We start from the raw sequence: 16725 nt of genomic DNA on the forward strand, positions 1-16725 counted from the left end.
GGGGTTAAGGGACTGGATCACAATGCATCACGGTAGACGTTCACGCTTTGGTTCAGTGTTGTTCACTGACTGACCAAAAGATCAAGACATGTTTAAACACGGTCAGCGTCTCACTTCTCATCTCATAAACTTTCGTACACCATAGTATTTTAAGCATAGTAGAGATATACAGATTGTTTTCCTTTAGGACCCGTTGAGGGTCTTAAATGAAAAAATAATATTTTCAGCTTCCTAGTTTTTTAAAAATTTTATTTAGCTTGGATCTATGACTGAAAGCTGAACAGAGAGAGTACCTAATAAGTTAAAATGAGGGTTTTGCAGACCGTCTCAGTTAATCTGTTGTTTAGAGCTGCATTTATACTTCTTTACATTATGTTTCATGACCCTTAAAGAAGTGCTAAATGGCAAAATTATGGATGCATTAATTAAAGTTAAAGGGAATATTGATGCCTTGATTTGCTTAACTAATTAACTTCTGCATTTTTATTGCTACTGTTCTAATTTGTGATATTCTCATAATGTTTTCTTTCTCGTGCAAAGAAAATAATCATCCATCCATCGCTGATTAAATTGCCACACTAATAAAGAGCTGGTAAAGCTTTTGCTTTTGGAGTTATGTGTTTAAAGGATCATTTCACACTAACTAATCTACAAGCCAGCACAGCTAATATAAGAGATTTTTAAAATTCAGACTGAATTTGGGCAGCAGGTAGTGATGCAATGCATGCAATGATGAGCATTTTAGAGGAAATCTTTAAATGTGTGCCTTTGTAAACTTTACAAAGAGACACACTGAAATGCAAACCAATGGGAGAATACTTTTTAGTATGCATTTTAGTACTCAGCATGTAAGTATTTGCAGTACAATTTGCACACATTTGAGTAAAATGTGTCCTCTATTTTATTACTTCAGTGTGTATGTGTGGCTGTATTATATTCATAGAAGGGTGAAAGAACAAAAATGCCTCACTGCACTGTGCCAAATTAGATTGTGCACCTTCTGTAGTCTTGTTTCTCCTCTGTCCACCTTCTGTGTCAGTCCCCCATGGGTGGAGAACCCAAGGAGAAATGAGGGAGTCATGAGGACTAAAGAAACCAGTACTCTACAGACCTTTGTATCTGCATAAACACACACAACACATGCTCAGCAAGGACACAGTAGGGCTGTATGTTTGTGTGTGTGCCTGTGTGATCGAGAGAGTGAGATTTGCCCTCCCACTCATCCTTCTGCTACAGAGTGGTGTCGCACTAAATGTCCTCCCGCTAACAATACAGTCACACATCACTCAAACTGTCCTGTTCAACTCGCTCTCCCACTGAGAGGACAAATACCACTCCTCACCCAGTTACTGCGTACACACACACACACACACACACACACACACACACACACACACACACACACACACACACACACACACACACACACACACACCCCTGTCCCTCCTATCACCTCTATACATCTACTGTCTGCTGTCTCTCCCCTTCTGTTCTCTCTCTTTCCAGCTCAGCAGCTCACACATTTCTTTCACCTCTCCTCCTCTCCTGGAGTATTTTTCCGATTCACACCGCACGGTGATAATGCATGAATCTGCACATTTATTTATAAATATATATAGATGGTCATATTTATTAGGAAAGGTGCCTTAAGCACCTACAGCTGTCTTTTTTCAGGTACAGACACATATACAGAGACAGCGGGAATCTTTTCCATTTTACAGTTTGTACTTGTCACAGTAGATGTGTGTGTGTGTGTGTGTGTGTGTGTGTGTGTGTGCGTGCGTGTGTGGCTGAAACTGCAAAATCATTTGCTACAAGCATGAAAAATGGATTATGATTTAAATTTTGCTTTCAAATATCTGCTCACTTGTATATGTGGGCGTTTGTTTTTATACCTAATATGATGCCGTTGGGGGATGCAGGTGGCTGCCAAACCACCCTAACGGATGACAATCGAACTTCTGGAAACACCATCCTGACAGGGGGTCCTGGGACTGGAGAGAAAAATAGAGAAAGGAGTTGGCAGCAGAATTAAAAGATATTAATACACAATTTAAGAGAAAAGCAGCAGCGGCAAGAAAAAGAGGCTCAAAAGAAGTGCTTCAGTTCGGTAATGAGAAAAAGAGTATCTCAGCATCTGGCTCTTATACTGTAATATGTTAGCATTATAGCACACAGATGTTCGTGCATATGCTCTCCACATATACACGCCAAAACACACACAGACACACGCACACACACAAATATATACATTGAGTGAGTTTGTTACACATCTTTAAGAGGTACTTGTAAAAGACACAAAACAGAAAATGTAATTTCTTTCAGCCTCACTCGGGCTGTCGTTGTTCCTGATAAAAGCACATGTTCCACACCAGCAAATACATGTCAACGTATGTCTGTGTGTGTGTGTGTGTGTGTGTGTGTGTGTGTGTGTGTGTGTGTGTGTGTGTGTGTGTGTGTGTGCTTGTGGGTACAGTAGGTGTATGTGTAGATTCATTATACATCGCCGGGAATTGACTTCCTCATTCTTGTTTCATCCTGAAATGAGAAAAACTTTTCAAACGTGACACCGTTTGATAGAGGAGAGCGAGTGTGTCTATGAGGATTTCAGTCTGTGTGTGTGTGTGTGTGTGAGCAGATGTGAGTTTCTGTGCGTATGTGTGAGTGCCCAAGTGTACTTCATGATTCAGAAAAGAACAGGCCAGGTTACTGCCACCCTGAAAAGTCTGCCGTGGTTACCAGGTTGATGCAGAGGCGTGGAACACATGAAGAAAAATACCCACGGCTGGGTGATTAATGAAATCATTGATTATGTTCTTTCATGCTTCTCTAAAATGCCTTACTCGCTGTTTAGTTCAGCTGCAGCAAAGATGACACAAAGAGGGCCTTTTGTAATCAATCAATCTGTATGTAGGAGGTAAAAGTTATAACAAAAGTATCTGTAGATGAATCTGCAGAAGAATCAGAATGATCTCCTTTGTCTCACGATCACAGCAACTCTTTTATAATGCTCACTTCTCCTTTCTGTCCATGTAGATCCCTTGAAGGCCTGCGTTTGTGTTTGCCACTTTCTCTTCCCACACACCTCACATGATGGCAACAGATGACTTTATGACCTTGTAAATTCATAGCTCGGGGTTTAAGGCAAATTCACAGACTTGCCATAACCCCAAACACATAAATCTGTGCCCCCTACCAACTTATTTATTTATTTAATAAACAAACAACTTTCAAAGTTTAATAAATCTTTGTTTTGTTTTTCTAAAGTCAGCGACAAATCATGTTGAATATTCACCAAATATTGAAGAAAACAGCTTTAATTATGATTTTTGCCAGATTCAAACAGCCCAAAATATCCACATACTACAGCTACAGAGGCAGGTGCACCTTCTTCTTTTTTTTATGCAGTTGGTGTGCCACAGGGATGCATATTAGGACTACTGCTCTTCTTCATACAGCTAGGTCAATAAGTATTTGGACAATGACACTATTTTTGAAATTCTCCATGCAACACTTTCTTTCAAGACTTTGGTGTCCCTGAGTTGGCCAGAGCATCTCTTTTTAAGATTTTACCAGATTCTAAATTTGGTAGATTTATTTTGTTTTTTCAGCCTAATGATGGCTTCCCTCGCTTTTCTACTCAATCAACATCTGATTTGGATTTCATACTGAGAGCTCCAGTGAGCTTCTACCAAAAGTAAATTCAACAATTAGAATTAACTCCACTCCACAAAACAGCAGTAAACAGTTCCTAAACTGTTACAATACTTTTGTTAAATCCCTTGAGTTGAAAGTGAAAGTCTGAACTTCAAATTCCATGTTGATTTTTTGTTTCCTACTCCACTATGGTGCTGTACAAAGTCAAACGTTAAAAAAAAAATACATTTTGTGTGCTCTTACGGACAGTGCTGCAGTCTGCCTTTGATGTTGCTCAGTCTTGTTCAACTCCTCTTAAGCTGTGTTAAACACAGAAAAATCCAACTTTATGGTATTTTCAAATTGCAAAGAGTTGCCGTCTAATCTTCCTAACGTCATAACTATTAAAAGGGCTGAAACTGAAGTGTTCAGAACACATATGTATTTAGGCAATATTACAGATCATATCTTATCATATAAAATTCACACTGATAGGTCCATCTAACAAGTACAAATCTCTCTCCCTCCAGGTGTGGAAACCCTTGACTTCTGCTACTTTTACTGGACGGGCATCTGATCAGCATCTAGAAAAAGTATACTACTCTCTTTGAAGGTTTATGGATGGATGAATTTGTATGACCACAGACTTCATAATGGCAGATTTTTCCTCTTATCTGTGTATATGGCAGACAGAACTGGTTACAATGCAGGAAGTCAATTTTAAAGGACTGAGAAAACAGTGCTCTTGGTCATGGGGACTTCCTTTGAAGTTGCAGTGACATTCGCTTTAAACTGAACCTTTTTGTTCCTGATGCATTATGGATCTGGGTCTTATTTGCACTTGCTTGTGCTGTGTGTCAGTTATATGCGTGTGATTACTTGTGATTGTCTGTAAGTGATAAATCCCACTTGGACACATCGCTCTTGAATTAGTACTTACAAGATAGAAGATATGAAAACATATATTAAAAAGCTGGTGATTAGACAGGGTAAGAGAAAACTGGGTCCTACCATCTTCTTTGGTTCTTAGCAGTATGCGGTTGCTGGGTGGGCCGTCACCCATACGTGTGTATGCCAGCACCTGCAGCACATACACTGTGTATTTTTGGAGGGCCCCGAGGAGCAGCGACACACTCCCCTCTCCTTCTGCCACCTGAACACTGGGGGGACCTTCTGAGTCTTTCTTGCTGTATAAAACCTGCACAAAACAAATATATCTCACATAAAAAAGAAAAAAAAACATACACAGAAATGAACAAACACGTCTAGCAGTCTGTTTCAATTTTGTTCAGTGTCTGTAGCCTAAACACTCCTATCTTAGATGTACATCAGGCTACTGCAATAATTATCTGAATAACAATAACAATAATATCCTATTTTTTTTTATATACAGCACAGAATGCAACACAGTTTAAAGAAATTAAGTAATAAATTCCAAAATATAATCAGTTAAGGCTACAAAACAGCAGAACATAAAAAAAGCAAATTAAAAAAACAAACAAAACAACAACCGATGTGCATCTCTGTGTAGGGTCACAGCGAGGCAAAGCTTTGTTTCCAGTGTTTAAATGTGCAGGACAAAGCACCATTATGCTTAATCAGTGTTCACGTCTCAGTCTATTGCAGGTGATTCTTTACTTAGGTGAATTTGGACATCTGATATATTTGACTTTTTATAGTTTGTGATCAAAAGGTTTTTACACTACCTGGTTTGCACTGAGCAAACATCCTGGAGATTATTTTAAGGACCCCAAATCTGTATTTTCTAAGTTATTAAGGTGACACAATATTAGTGTTCCATCCATTATCTGCTTTGCAGCACATAACTGGGTCAAAAACACATAAAGTTATTCTCGGTTCTAAAAAAAATATTTGTTTTTCACACAGGCATACAAAGTGTATTTGTTTTTCAGCTGCTGGTTTAGTGTGCTTGCAAGTATTTCTAACACTAGAGTGGTGTGCGTGGAACTGACTCACAATACAGTGCCAGTGCTAATCATAGCCAAGTCAACGATGGAGCGCGTGAGCCTGAGCGACGATGTGACTCAGCGATGTGTTTTTGACAGCCACGGAGGACAACGGCACAGAAAAACAGGCTTCATCACCTCAAACAACAAAAAACGATCCTAAAATTAAAATGACATTAGTGCCAGCCACTAAGAAAACAAAACGGTGCACGCTGTATTTTTACAGTTTCGGATTTAAAAAAAAAAATGTCAGGAGCTGCTCGCTCTTGTTTTTGTTCTTCGTTTTTCGCCTTTTCTTTTTTTTAATATTCATGAGCGTGAACATCAATACCGCACACTTAAAACCATTTGAAGGAAAATGTCACCTTAAACCCAAGTGTCTAAAAACAGAAATAGTCTTAAGGAGTGCACAGCAGGAAGCAGCAGCAACTATTCAGCATCTACTAGCACATGGAAGGTGTTAAAAAGCTGCTGCTGGCAGTCACTTCCCATCTATTAACATGCTAGGCATGCAGCTCAGTGTGATCCTTAGGAGGGCACAAGAGAAAACACAGATGTGGAGTGTGATGTGCTTTGGGCATGGTGGATGACCTGGATTCCACACAGCGTTTTTCCTTTTTTTAATAGATGGCACCGGTTTATATCAGACAGTCACAGCCTATTTTCCTTTGCAGATTTATGTATTTATAACACAACCATGTCCATGGGTTTGAGGATAAATTCTCCCCCTTTTAAATCTTTGTTCTGCTGTCTTGTGTTTGGGTGGAGATTAAGAGGTGAACTCACAGCTGCTTCTATATTAGCACAAATATTTTTCTTTATTTTATTTTTTCTTTTGATGAATGTTTGAGAGGCAACTTAAAAATGCAGACAATTGCTGTGTGTTTTCCTTTTTATTTAAAAGCCAAAGCAAGTGGAGTAAATACATCACTCCAGGGTGAGCTTTGGAGTCCAAAAAAACCCTACCCCGAAAAACAGGTGCACCCACACAGGTGTGACTGCCAGTGCCAAAAGTGATGAGAAAACGAGTGCACCCTGCACTTCACTATCAACACTGTTCTTCCAGCTCTTTCTCTGAAACCTGCAGCTTATGTCAAGTATGTCTTCGATGGGGCTCACAATGAGACAGACATGTCTGCTTTTTTTTTGGGAAATATGAGAAAGGGTAAAGCTTTAATTTGGCAGATGTGGATAGACTGCGGGCTATGTATCTTTAGTGGGTGGAAAGGCTGGACTTGAATACTCATGCAGAGTCTGTAAAGCACAGTCAATCCACGAATATGCACACAAACATCCCATTTTCTTGCCTACACTGCATTTTATGTACTAAATTACAAATAAAGTAATTGCAAAACCAGCAGCCTTTGTGGATTATTGTTCGTTTTTGTGAATGAATAATCCAGCTATTGTTTCTACTACAACATCACACAAACTGCTGTTTTATGAAAGCGTATTAATCACTAAAGCCTCTCTCACATGCGTGCGTGTGATTACACGCAAATGGCCCCCAAACACACTTAGTGCAGCGGGGTGCTTTTAAAAGCATTAAAGTAGGAAGAACAAACTGGAGCAATTACAGGATGTTGCATCATGTTTAGCTTATATCAGATTGTAAGATATATATATATATATATATATATATATATATATATATATATATATATATATATATATATATATATATATATATATATATATATATATATGTGTGTGTGTGTGTGTGTGTGTGTGTGTGTGTGTGTGTGTGTGTGTGTGTGTGTGTGTGTGATGGCTGCAGGAAGTGATAATGGACTAAAGAGGTCAAGGAGGGATGCCAGGATACGACTTGCAGGTTTTATTCACCTTATATCCCAGAATGACTCCATTCTTCTGTGACTGAGGGAGAGCAGACCACATGAGCAGGATCTTGCTGGAACTCACTGCCTCGGCAGTCACATTCACTGGAGATCCAGATGGAACTAGTGAGCACACAGAGAAACACACACACACACACCGCTCAGTGCTACTTCACTCTCTGAACCAATCTTCGATTTTATCTCAATCATCTCCTCCTCCCTCTCTCCATCAATCTTAATCTCGCTGAAACAGAGGGAGAGTGTAGAGGGCACAGAGAGGTGGCAGGATGAGAGGAGACATGGGGAGGTAATGGGAGCACTTTATTCCTCATCCATCTGCCTTCTTATACCCAGCAAATACAATATCTTACAGAGATCTCTGCTGGACACTTGCAAAGATGAAAGATGGATCAATGAGGTCTATGTTCATACCAGATTCTGTGGTCTGTGCTGCGACAGTTTGACTCCACGGTCCTGGTCCTATAGAGTTGAGGGCTTGTATCTGAACCTGGTACTGGGTATAGGGATTTAGACCTTCTAATGTGGCCTCACTGGTGCCCCCAGTACCCTTCACATCCTCATTCCTGTTCTCCCCCTGACCGTCTGTCTTGGACACCCGCAGACGGTAGCCCACAGTCTCTGGACTGCTGTTGTACTCAGATTCTGAAAGAGGCTGGAAGGAAACAAACAGTGAGAGGAAGAGAGGCGCAGATTAGAGAGAAATACTTGTATTTATTGTTCCTGTCATGTTGCCAAGGTCATGTTGCATTCCTCCATACTTGTGCATGGAAGTACACACGAATGCAAGAAATCAGTATAAGACTCACATCACATGGAGGAAGCTGTTTTCACAACATTCTCCCAAGCAAATCTTTTATTTATTTTTTTCATCTGATTTTGCTTTTTGTTCCCATATTGACTCAAAAAATGCAGGTGAGCATGCCACAGCCCTGAACTGTAGAAGCATCACAATAATTTGTGCAACAATTTGTGAAGTGAGCATCAATCTACTTGAGGGCAGTTAATTAATTTCGGCAGCAATTAACTGACGGGATAGAGACTAAAAAAATAATGGTTAACATGCTGATACAACAAAAAAGGAAATGTGAGAAAGTTTTCAAAGGACTCTGCAGTGCTAGAAAAAAAACATACGTCCTTACTGCTTTAATAGGAATTCAGACAATAAGTATTGTATTTGATCATCAGCAAGTGTGAGCACCTCTATAAAGAGAGGTGGTTTGGCAGTTTGCTGGGCTGGAGTATTCAGGTGTTCATAACATACTACTAAATAAAAAAACAATGGCTACATCTCATGACAGTACAAATAGAAAAAGACTGTACAGGTATCTCTTGGTTGGAAGGGTTCCAGGAGAAAGACTCAGAATCAGAATCAGAATCAGAAGACTTTATTTATCCCCCAAGGGGCAATTAAAATGAACATAGCAGCACAGGTTAGGATTGAAAGCATGTGAACAAACCACAAAACTTCTGGAACAATGTCCTTTAGACAGACAACTTTAAAGTGAAGATGTATGGCCATAATGCAGAGCGCCATGTTTGGAGAACACAACACATCAGCACAAACACGTCACACGGCACCTTGTCGTTACTAAGTTACTACGAACTCCTCTGTATACCAAAGTATTTTAGAGTCAAATGTGACACCAACAGCTCCGTCCAACAGGACAATGATCCCAAGCACAGAAGCAAATCTACCATTCTAACCATTCAGAATTCCCTTGAGGTATTTCTTTCCAAAGTTAAATATTTATTGCTAGGTAAAAGTGTGTTTTTAAGTGCTGTGCTGATAAAATCTGACAAACTCAAATTTCAAATAAGCCCCAACATAGCAATCACAAGTCAGAAACTGAAGACAGCTATTTGAAATGTGAAATCGCCAAAAACCGAAAATGTGAGCATGTTGTGAAATGTAGGAGCCCGTCACTTACGGTAACAAGCTGACTGAGAAAACGGCTCTCCACAATATGATGAACAAGTGAAAAAAAGGCATTTTTGTAGCACTCGAGAATATGGTTATTTTTGTTATTGTGTCAAAGTACATCAAAAAACCTTTTACCATTTTCTTCCCTTTGACATCCCATCTCCTGATCCTTTTCTCTCCATCTACTTCTTTTCTCCATCTTAGTCACCCTCTGTCATCTTCTTTTACTCACTTCCATTAACTTCCATTTTCATTTCCTGCGACCCTCTCTTCGTCTCCTGTCCACACTTTTTCTGTCATCTCATTCTGCCCCTGACCCACCCTTGATCATGCATTACTTCCACAACCATTACTCACTGTCCTAAGATCATGTCAGCAGAAAGTTCAGGTTGCTCACAGTATATAAGTCTGCAGCAGATTTTAACCAACACTGTACACAGCGTTTGCTCTGTGCTGTGCAACAGATAAGGAAGTGAGACACCCAGTCATTTTAAATACCCTGGTGATTTAGCTCAGCTTAGCATTTAGGAGCCATAATACAGAATGTCACATTAGCTTTATTACCCTTAATATGCAGCTTAGAATAATAGCCTTAGCTAAAACCATTGTGACGGTTCCATTACAGCAGAAAACCTAGCATAGCTGAGGCTGGGCGCTAACATGCAGGTAAAATCCCATTAGCATGCTGCACAGGTAGCCCATAGCACCTCAGTGTCTGTGTCTGATTTGACAGGCTCTTTTTCTCATTCCAACTCTTAAATGGAAAATACTCTGCTCTCCATTTATGTTATAATAGAAGGGGGGAAGGGGGAGTGAAGGAGAGATGGAGGGAAAAGAGAGAGGGATGAAGAGCAGGAACAAGAGCAAAAACAGAAAAGACAGTGAGGAGAAAATTACATTGCAGTTTGTACAGCTAGCAGTCCACATGGTGAATGGGAAATGTGACAGATTAGTGTTAGCACTGATAACCAGGAGAGACACTGATTACAGCCTGTCAACCACTCAACCTGTTCAGTCCTGCTGCTGCAGAGTGCACGTGCACATAAATATGCACACGAGAACTAAAGTGGGAGCAAAGACACCGAGATGCAGCGCAAAGAAACAAAGGCAGTCCCAATTAACCCTCTCTGAAGGAGTGTAAAGGGGCAGAATCAGGGTGGAAGGTTTCACAGTTTACTGTGTGTCTGGTATGTGTGTTAGTACCTTCCAGCTGAATCGCAGGCTGGTCTGTGTAGCAGACAGAAGGCTCAGGTCAGAGGGGTGTGTGTCTGGGGCAGCCTGTAAGGTCTGAATCAGCCTAGAGGGGGCGCTCATGGGACTGGATCCGACGATGTTCACCTGCTGCATCCTGAACCTGGTGCGAACAGAAAGCAAAGTTACAGGAATAGTCATTGTATACAAGGTGAGCTCATTTCACATAAAGCCAGTGAAAGCAGTTTAATGTCTTTTATGCTTTTCAGAGTCAGATAAGACAATTCTGATAATATGATATTGATCAGGGGAGCTTAATAGGCTTGGAGACAGCAATTTATAACAATCAGGCTGTGGGGGTGTGTTCGGGTTCAATACGTTTCTTCAAATATTTTCAATTCAAGTCCCATCAGCCTCAATTTGCCTCTGAGTGTAACACTAATTAGCAAATCTCGACGTGGCGTGGTAAAGTTTCTACCTGCTAAACATCATCACTGTCATTGTTTGTCGACTCTTAGGGCTCACTAATCACACAGCTGGGTGTGAGCGGCAAATGTTTTCATTTTCAAAGGTGATGGTGCAATCTGATCCAAATGTGGAAAAGAGGCTGCATCAATTATTAACAGGAGAATACAGAAACAGCAGGGGCACGAGTTGGTAATGACCAATCACAAGCCCCTCTGCTCATCTCATCCACTCCAAAAGCAGCCCCAGATAAATCAGGGAATAGAAGACAGAGGTTCATTTTCATGAAGCACCTTTAAAATAAAACAGATATGGATAAACATACATGCTTAGCAGTAGAATGAACAGACTGTGATTGGACCTGCAGGAATATTGGGCTTTGCACACAATTACTAAAGCAATTATTTGGGACTCAGTGGTTTTTCTCCACCACTCCGCTCCGCCACTTTATTAGCTACAGCTAGTGCTGGCATGGAGCCTTTTTGCCTTCATATCTGCCTTGACTCTTCATAGATTCAACGATCTGCTGGAACCATTCCTCAGAGATTTTGCTCCATATTGACATGACAGCACCACACAGTTGTGGCATATTTGTCAGCTGCACATCGGTGGTGTTCTGTTCTATTGAGATCTGGTGACTGTGGAGGCCATTTGAGAACAGTGATACAAGTTTACATGGCTCATTATACTGCTCAAAACAACATTAGATAGATGGGTACATTGTGGTCATAAAGGTTGGCAACAATCCTCAGGTAGGCTGTGATGTTTGAGGGGCACCATTACACCATGACCAGCAGCCTGAACCAATGACACAAGGCAGGATGTATCCATGCTTTCACACTGTTTATGCCAAATTCTGATCATACCACCTGAGTGCCACAGCAGCATCATGCATGTTGTAGCTTCAGTTTCCTGTTTTTAGCTGACAGGAGTGGCTCAAGTGTGGCATTCTGCTGTTTGACGCAAAGTGTCTGATTATTCAAACAAATCCATCTGCCCCAACCATGGCACATTCAAAGTCACTTAAATCACATTCTTCACCATTCTGATGCTCCGTTTGAACTTCAGCAGGTGATCTTGACCTTTCTACATGTCATGTTTTGTTGCCATTTGATTGGTTGATTAGATATTTAGATTATTGTCAGGGTCCTGGGTCTGAGCAACCCAGGATCCCTGAGCAGTTATGTATTATATTATTATTATTATTATTACTATTATTATTGTTGTGTATTTTGGTGTTGCTCCCCCTTCCCTGTGCTTGTGTATATGTGTGTGTGTGGGTGGCTGAGCACTTGTTTATAGGCGGCGTCAGGCCTGGAGGGTGTGGCCCTGCAAGGGGACTGGCCACACCCGAAGCCACACACCTGCTGCTGATCAGGCCTCGTCGGGGGAGCTACTTAAGAGAGTCTTGGAGCTCCCACCGACGCGGGATCATTGCATGAGACTCCACGTTAGTCACCCTGTCTAAGTTTAGTCAGAAAGTGTATGCCTGCCATTTCTGAGTGTCAGCTGCGCTATTGTTTCCCGCAGGAAGAGCGTGGAAGGCACGGAGAGCAGCGAGCACACGGACTATTCACGGGAGACACGACACGGGAGTCTGGGAGAACACGGGGATTTATTGTTACGTTGTTTTCACTCTGTAAATAAACACTGTTTGTACATAGAGCACCGCGCCTGGGTCCTCCTTCCCCACTCCTTCCACGGTGTGCCATGCCATACCGTGACAATTATGGGGTAGCTGAACAGAAGGACCTAATAAAGTGGCTGGTGAGTGCACATTAAAGACCAATAAACACGAGCAGGTCTGTGTCAAAAGTATCAGTCTTTATCCAACAGAGGGGAAAAATGTGGTTAATGTTATTTAAATCACATTGTAATGTCTGGTGAGTTTTTTAAGTTGCGGATGAAAGGATTCACACTGCGTCACGTGTGCATAAAGTAAGCAGGTTTTTGATTTTTGCCATCCAGTTGGTCTGAGCAGAGGGGAATACAATAATCCAATAAAACCCATCAATGGTGCTTCTGCCTCCACTATCAGAGCATCCCTTTGTTTACATTTGTGCTTTTATACTCTTAACAAAACTGGAATTTGGAATCTATGAAATTAAGATCTGACCCACTCCTGCTGCATACCAAGAGGTTTAAAATGAATGAAGCCTTGGTGGTTTAAATCAGCGAACAGTACAGATAACTTCAGGAGTTTGATCAACTACATCTGAAAAATTACATTTGTTCCTCTCACTTTTTTTGGAAATCCCTGGATTACATTGATATGTAATAATCCTTTCAGTTATGCAGCTATCAAAGTGCTGTAGTAGTACTGTGGAAAATCATTTAAGAGACGTGTTTTGTGATTTTGGAGAGTCTGTTCTATGATAATTCTGTGTCTGTGAGAAGATGTGGTCTAAGCAGATTTAGGCACAAATGAAATTTCATGCCAAAAAAGGTTCACACAAATTGAACTGTGCTGCCTAATCAGCATATAACCACACTTTCAGCTGTGCTCCTTCTTTGGGCAAACATGTTTGTCTGGTGCCAGAAAATTATCAAGCAGATGCAGATCCAAGAATACAGACTTTCAAAAACAGGCTTATTAAACCTCTATTAGCTGTGTGACCTGACAGATGAGCTGTTAGTGTGCCTGGTCACTAGTTTAATTCCCAGCTGCCCAGACTGCTGTTGCATGTCTACTCGTTTTACCACATTTGTTGGAACCACATGTGTAGCTTAGGTTGGAGCACCGAGGGAGATGGAGGTTAATTGCACATGCGCTACTTGGATTTGTCATGGATTTTAATAAATCAGATGTGCTTCAGCTAAATTTCTGGTTATATTCAAAATTTTCATTGAAAACATATCAGACATACAAATATCTCTGCTGTGGGAAGAATTTAAGGAATCAGTAGAGGCTGACTGATATGGCATTTTCAAAAGCAGTACTGTTATTAGAGGATTTGAAAGTCTCATACTTGGATACTTCGGCTGATATATTTTTCTTTCTGGCACACAAAACAGAATGGCTCCTAAGGCTAGTGGTTTACACATTTGCCAAACAAGTAAAAGATTCCTAGTTTGACCCAATGAAGGAGCCACAAATCCCTTTGTGTCAGTAAGGACATCCAGTGTAAAAATGTTACCTAATCAAACCTACCGTGTTGAACCCCTGTGAATAAGGGAGCAGCTGAAAGTAGCTTACACTAAACAAACAGATTTCTCTAACATTTGTGTATTTATTTTAGACAGTACACTTTATAAGTTAACTTGTTTTATAGATACAGCGAGGGATGACTCCTTTACGCTCTGAATGATTCGGATCAGCTGGTTGTTGTGTTAGTGGCATTCCAAACACTTGTTGCTAGCAGGGAAGTTGTACAACACCCTCTGGTGGACAAACCATCCAACATCAATGCTGATAACATGGCTGAAGGGTGTTTCTCCTGTTTTCTTTATTTTTTAAACCAGTCATTATAAATACAGATACTGACATATCAGCCAATAGCTAATACAGCGTGGCAATATCAGCCTGCTGATAAATCAGGTACATTTAGAGCTGAATAAAAACCAGGACAGGCAACTTTACCTTGCTTAGTTTTTTGCAAAAACACTAAACTCGTAAAACATTGTTTTATGTCCTGATATTAGACCCAATCCTGCAATCTTATCAAGCTGCCTGCAAGCTCACAGCAATAGAGGAGTTGCTGCTGAGTGGTTGACTGAGACCACTGGACACTGAGTGTGTGTCAGAGAGAATTACATTTACCACTCAAGGTCCAGTTGTTGTATGAACTCATAATTCATATTTTGCCAATAAAAAAGCTCTATTGGTGAGTGAAAGATACCTCCTTCTGTTAGGGGCATTTCTCTCTGAGTAATGTTAGCGTTTCTGTCCTAAACAAACCCTCTGCTTTCTTTATGCTTTTATTGGAGATGAGGACGGGGGCCAAATGCACAAGTTCCAAATATTGGGGGACACATACCCAGAAAACTACAGCTGCAAATCAAAACAAGAAAACAAACAAAAAAAACTGTACTTGCACATTTTTTAAATGTATGTCAGACATCCACATGTAACTTTACTGAAGAGGAAGCAAAACTTACTGAATGGAGCACAGATTAACAACCATTTCAGTTTTCTGTGCTCAGATCAAATTTGTCCCATCTCATATATATATGATATTTCTTTCAGTATTTTGATCTGGAACTCTCCGCCAGAGTTTGTTTAGTTGACTGATGGTGCCACGTATTCAGTCAGTAAAAGTGACATAAGAAAGCAGAGCCATTAGGGAGTATTTGTTACTTTTGTAACTTCTAAAAGAAGCCGTGCTTCTGTGTGGCTTTGAACGATAAACCGTGGGAGCGTGCAGGTTGTGTAAGAGGCTACATCTTTGAGTTTTTGTCCCTGTATTGGGAGATAGAGAGCAGGGTGTAAAGAGGGACTTAAAGCAGGGGATAAGAAATACTGACAAGTGCATCACTTCATCTAACGTCCCAATGGTGTCGCCTGTGACAACATAATCCCTGTGAGTGTACAGCGCGTGCATACACACACTGCAATCCCATTACAGATGAAGGCCGAGATACAGAGAGCAAGAGGAAGGCATGATCAGATTGCCCGATAAATAGAGAAGATAGGCAGACAAATAGCTAGAGAAGGAGAAGGAAAGAGCGAGAGAGAGTGAGAGGGGGAAGAGTTGCTGCTGTTCAGAATGGCGATTGATCACATACACAAAATACAAGCTCCCCCTGAGGAGGGATTACAGACACTCCGCTGTCCTCCTCCATTTCCTCCTCTCCTCGTCTCTAATCCCTTTGTCTCGTCTTCTCTTTAATGTGTTCTGCTGCCCTTCCCACTTTCTGATCACCTCTTTTCTCCCCGTCCTCATCCTTCTCCTTCCCTCTGGCTAGTTGCAGGAGGGTAATAAGGATCTGCATGCAGCAGCTGTGAAGGTGCTGACAAACAGAAAAGTCTCAGATGGAACTGTCTCTCTGTGTGTCTGTGTGATTTATCTAACTTCTCCTGAGCCCAGCAATACAGCAGAACCTGGTGCAGAGTGAGATGTGTTTGAGGAAGCTGTTGATTATATGTGTGTGTGCAGGTGGTAGCGTGGGATATGTGTGTTTGCTGCTCACCTGTACTGAGTGAAAGGAGTGAGGTCTGGGATTTCCAGAGTGTCTGCATCTGGCTGGTTGTCTTTTTGGTACACAACTTTCCACTCCTCCTCTTTTCCATCATCCTTCACCACCTGTTGAAAAGGTAATCAGATGGAAGACAGTTTCTCTTTTGCTTGATTTGTCAATAAGAGCTGACCACAAAAGTGTGCATGCAACACAAACACAGTCACACGCACCTGTCCTTCAACTATCCACCGTGATATGGCAGTCTTGCCATCAGGACCGGGTCGAAATCTCACCGTTGCGGTCCGAGGGCTGATGTTGGAGATGACTAAGTTTGAAGGAGCACCAGGAAGTTCTGCAGATAGAAAACAGAAAAAATAGTGCTTTAGCCTATATGCAGATAGTGCTTGCAAGATACCTGTCACTGCTGCATATTATTGATAATCATGCAGATATGTAAAACATTTACTGGAAAAAAAGATTATTACATGTTCCTTTTTAATGAGAACAGAAGTCTGTGTATGGCTTTAAGATGTCTTAAATATTCACTGGCAATTTCATTAGGTATAACTTT

At 40.9% G+C, this 16725-nt stretch overlaps 1 protein-coding gene across 2 annotated transcripts in view; it reads right to left on the reverse strand.

Moving 5' to 3' along the window:
• The window catches only part of LOC146667769 (protein sidekick-1-like), a 289559-nt gene that overhangs the window by 35235 nt on the left and 237599 nt on the right, over positions 1-16725 (reverse strand). For both annotated transcript variants that reach the window (XM_085409457.1, XM_085409456.1), the window contains 7 exons: positions 16385-16506; positions 16167-16279; positions 10584-10734; positions 7871-8111; positions 7446-7561; positions 4648-4834; positions 1896-1994 (listed from right to left, as the gene is read on the reverse strand). In XM_085409457.1, coding sequence (XP_085265583.1) covers positions 1896-1994; positions 4648-4834; positions 7446-7561; positions 7871-8111; positions 10584-10734; positions 16167-16279; positions 16385-16506 — 1029 coding nt within the window. The remainder of the gene's footprint in view (positions 1-1895; positions 1995-4647; positions 4835-7445; positions 7562-7870; positions 8112-10583; positions 10735-16166; positions 16280-16384; positions 16507-16725) is intronic.

This window comes from Rhamphochromis longiceps, linkage group LG6, assembly GCF_057381845.1.
Source record: "Rhamphochromis longiceps isolate RC_006_pf linkage group LG6, R_longiceps_female_GT1.1, whole genome shotgun sequence".
Lineage (NCBI taxonomy): Eukaryota > Metazoa > Chordata > Actinopteri > Cichliformes > Cichlidae > Rhamphochromis > Rhamphochromis longiceps.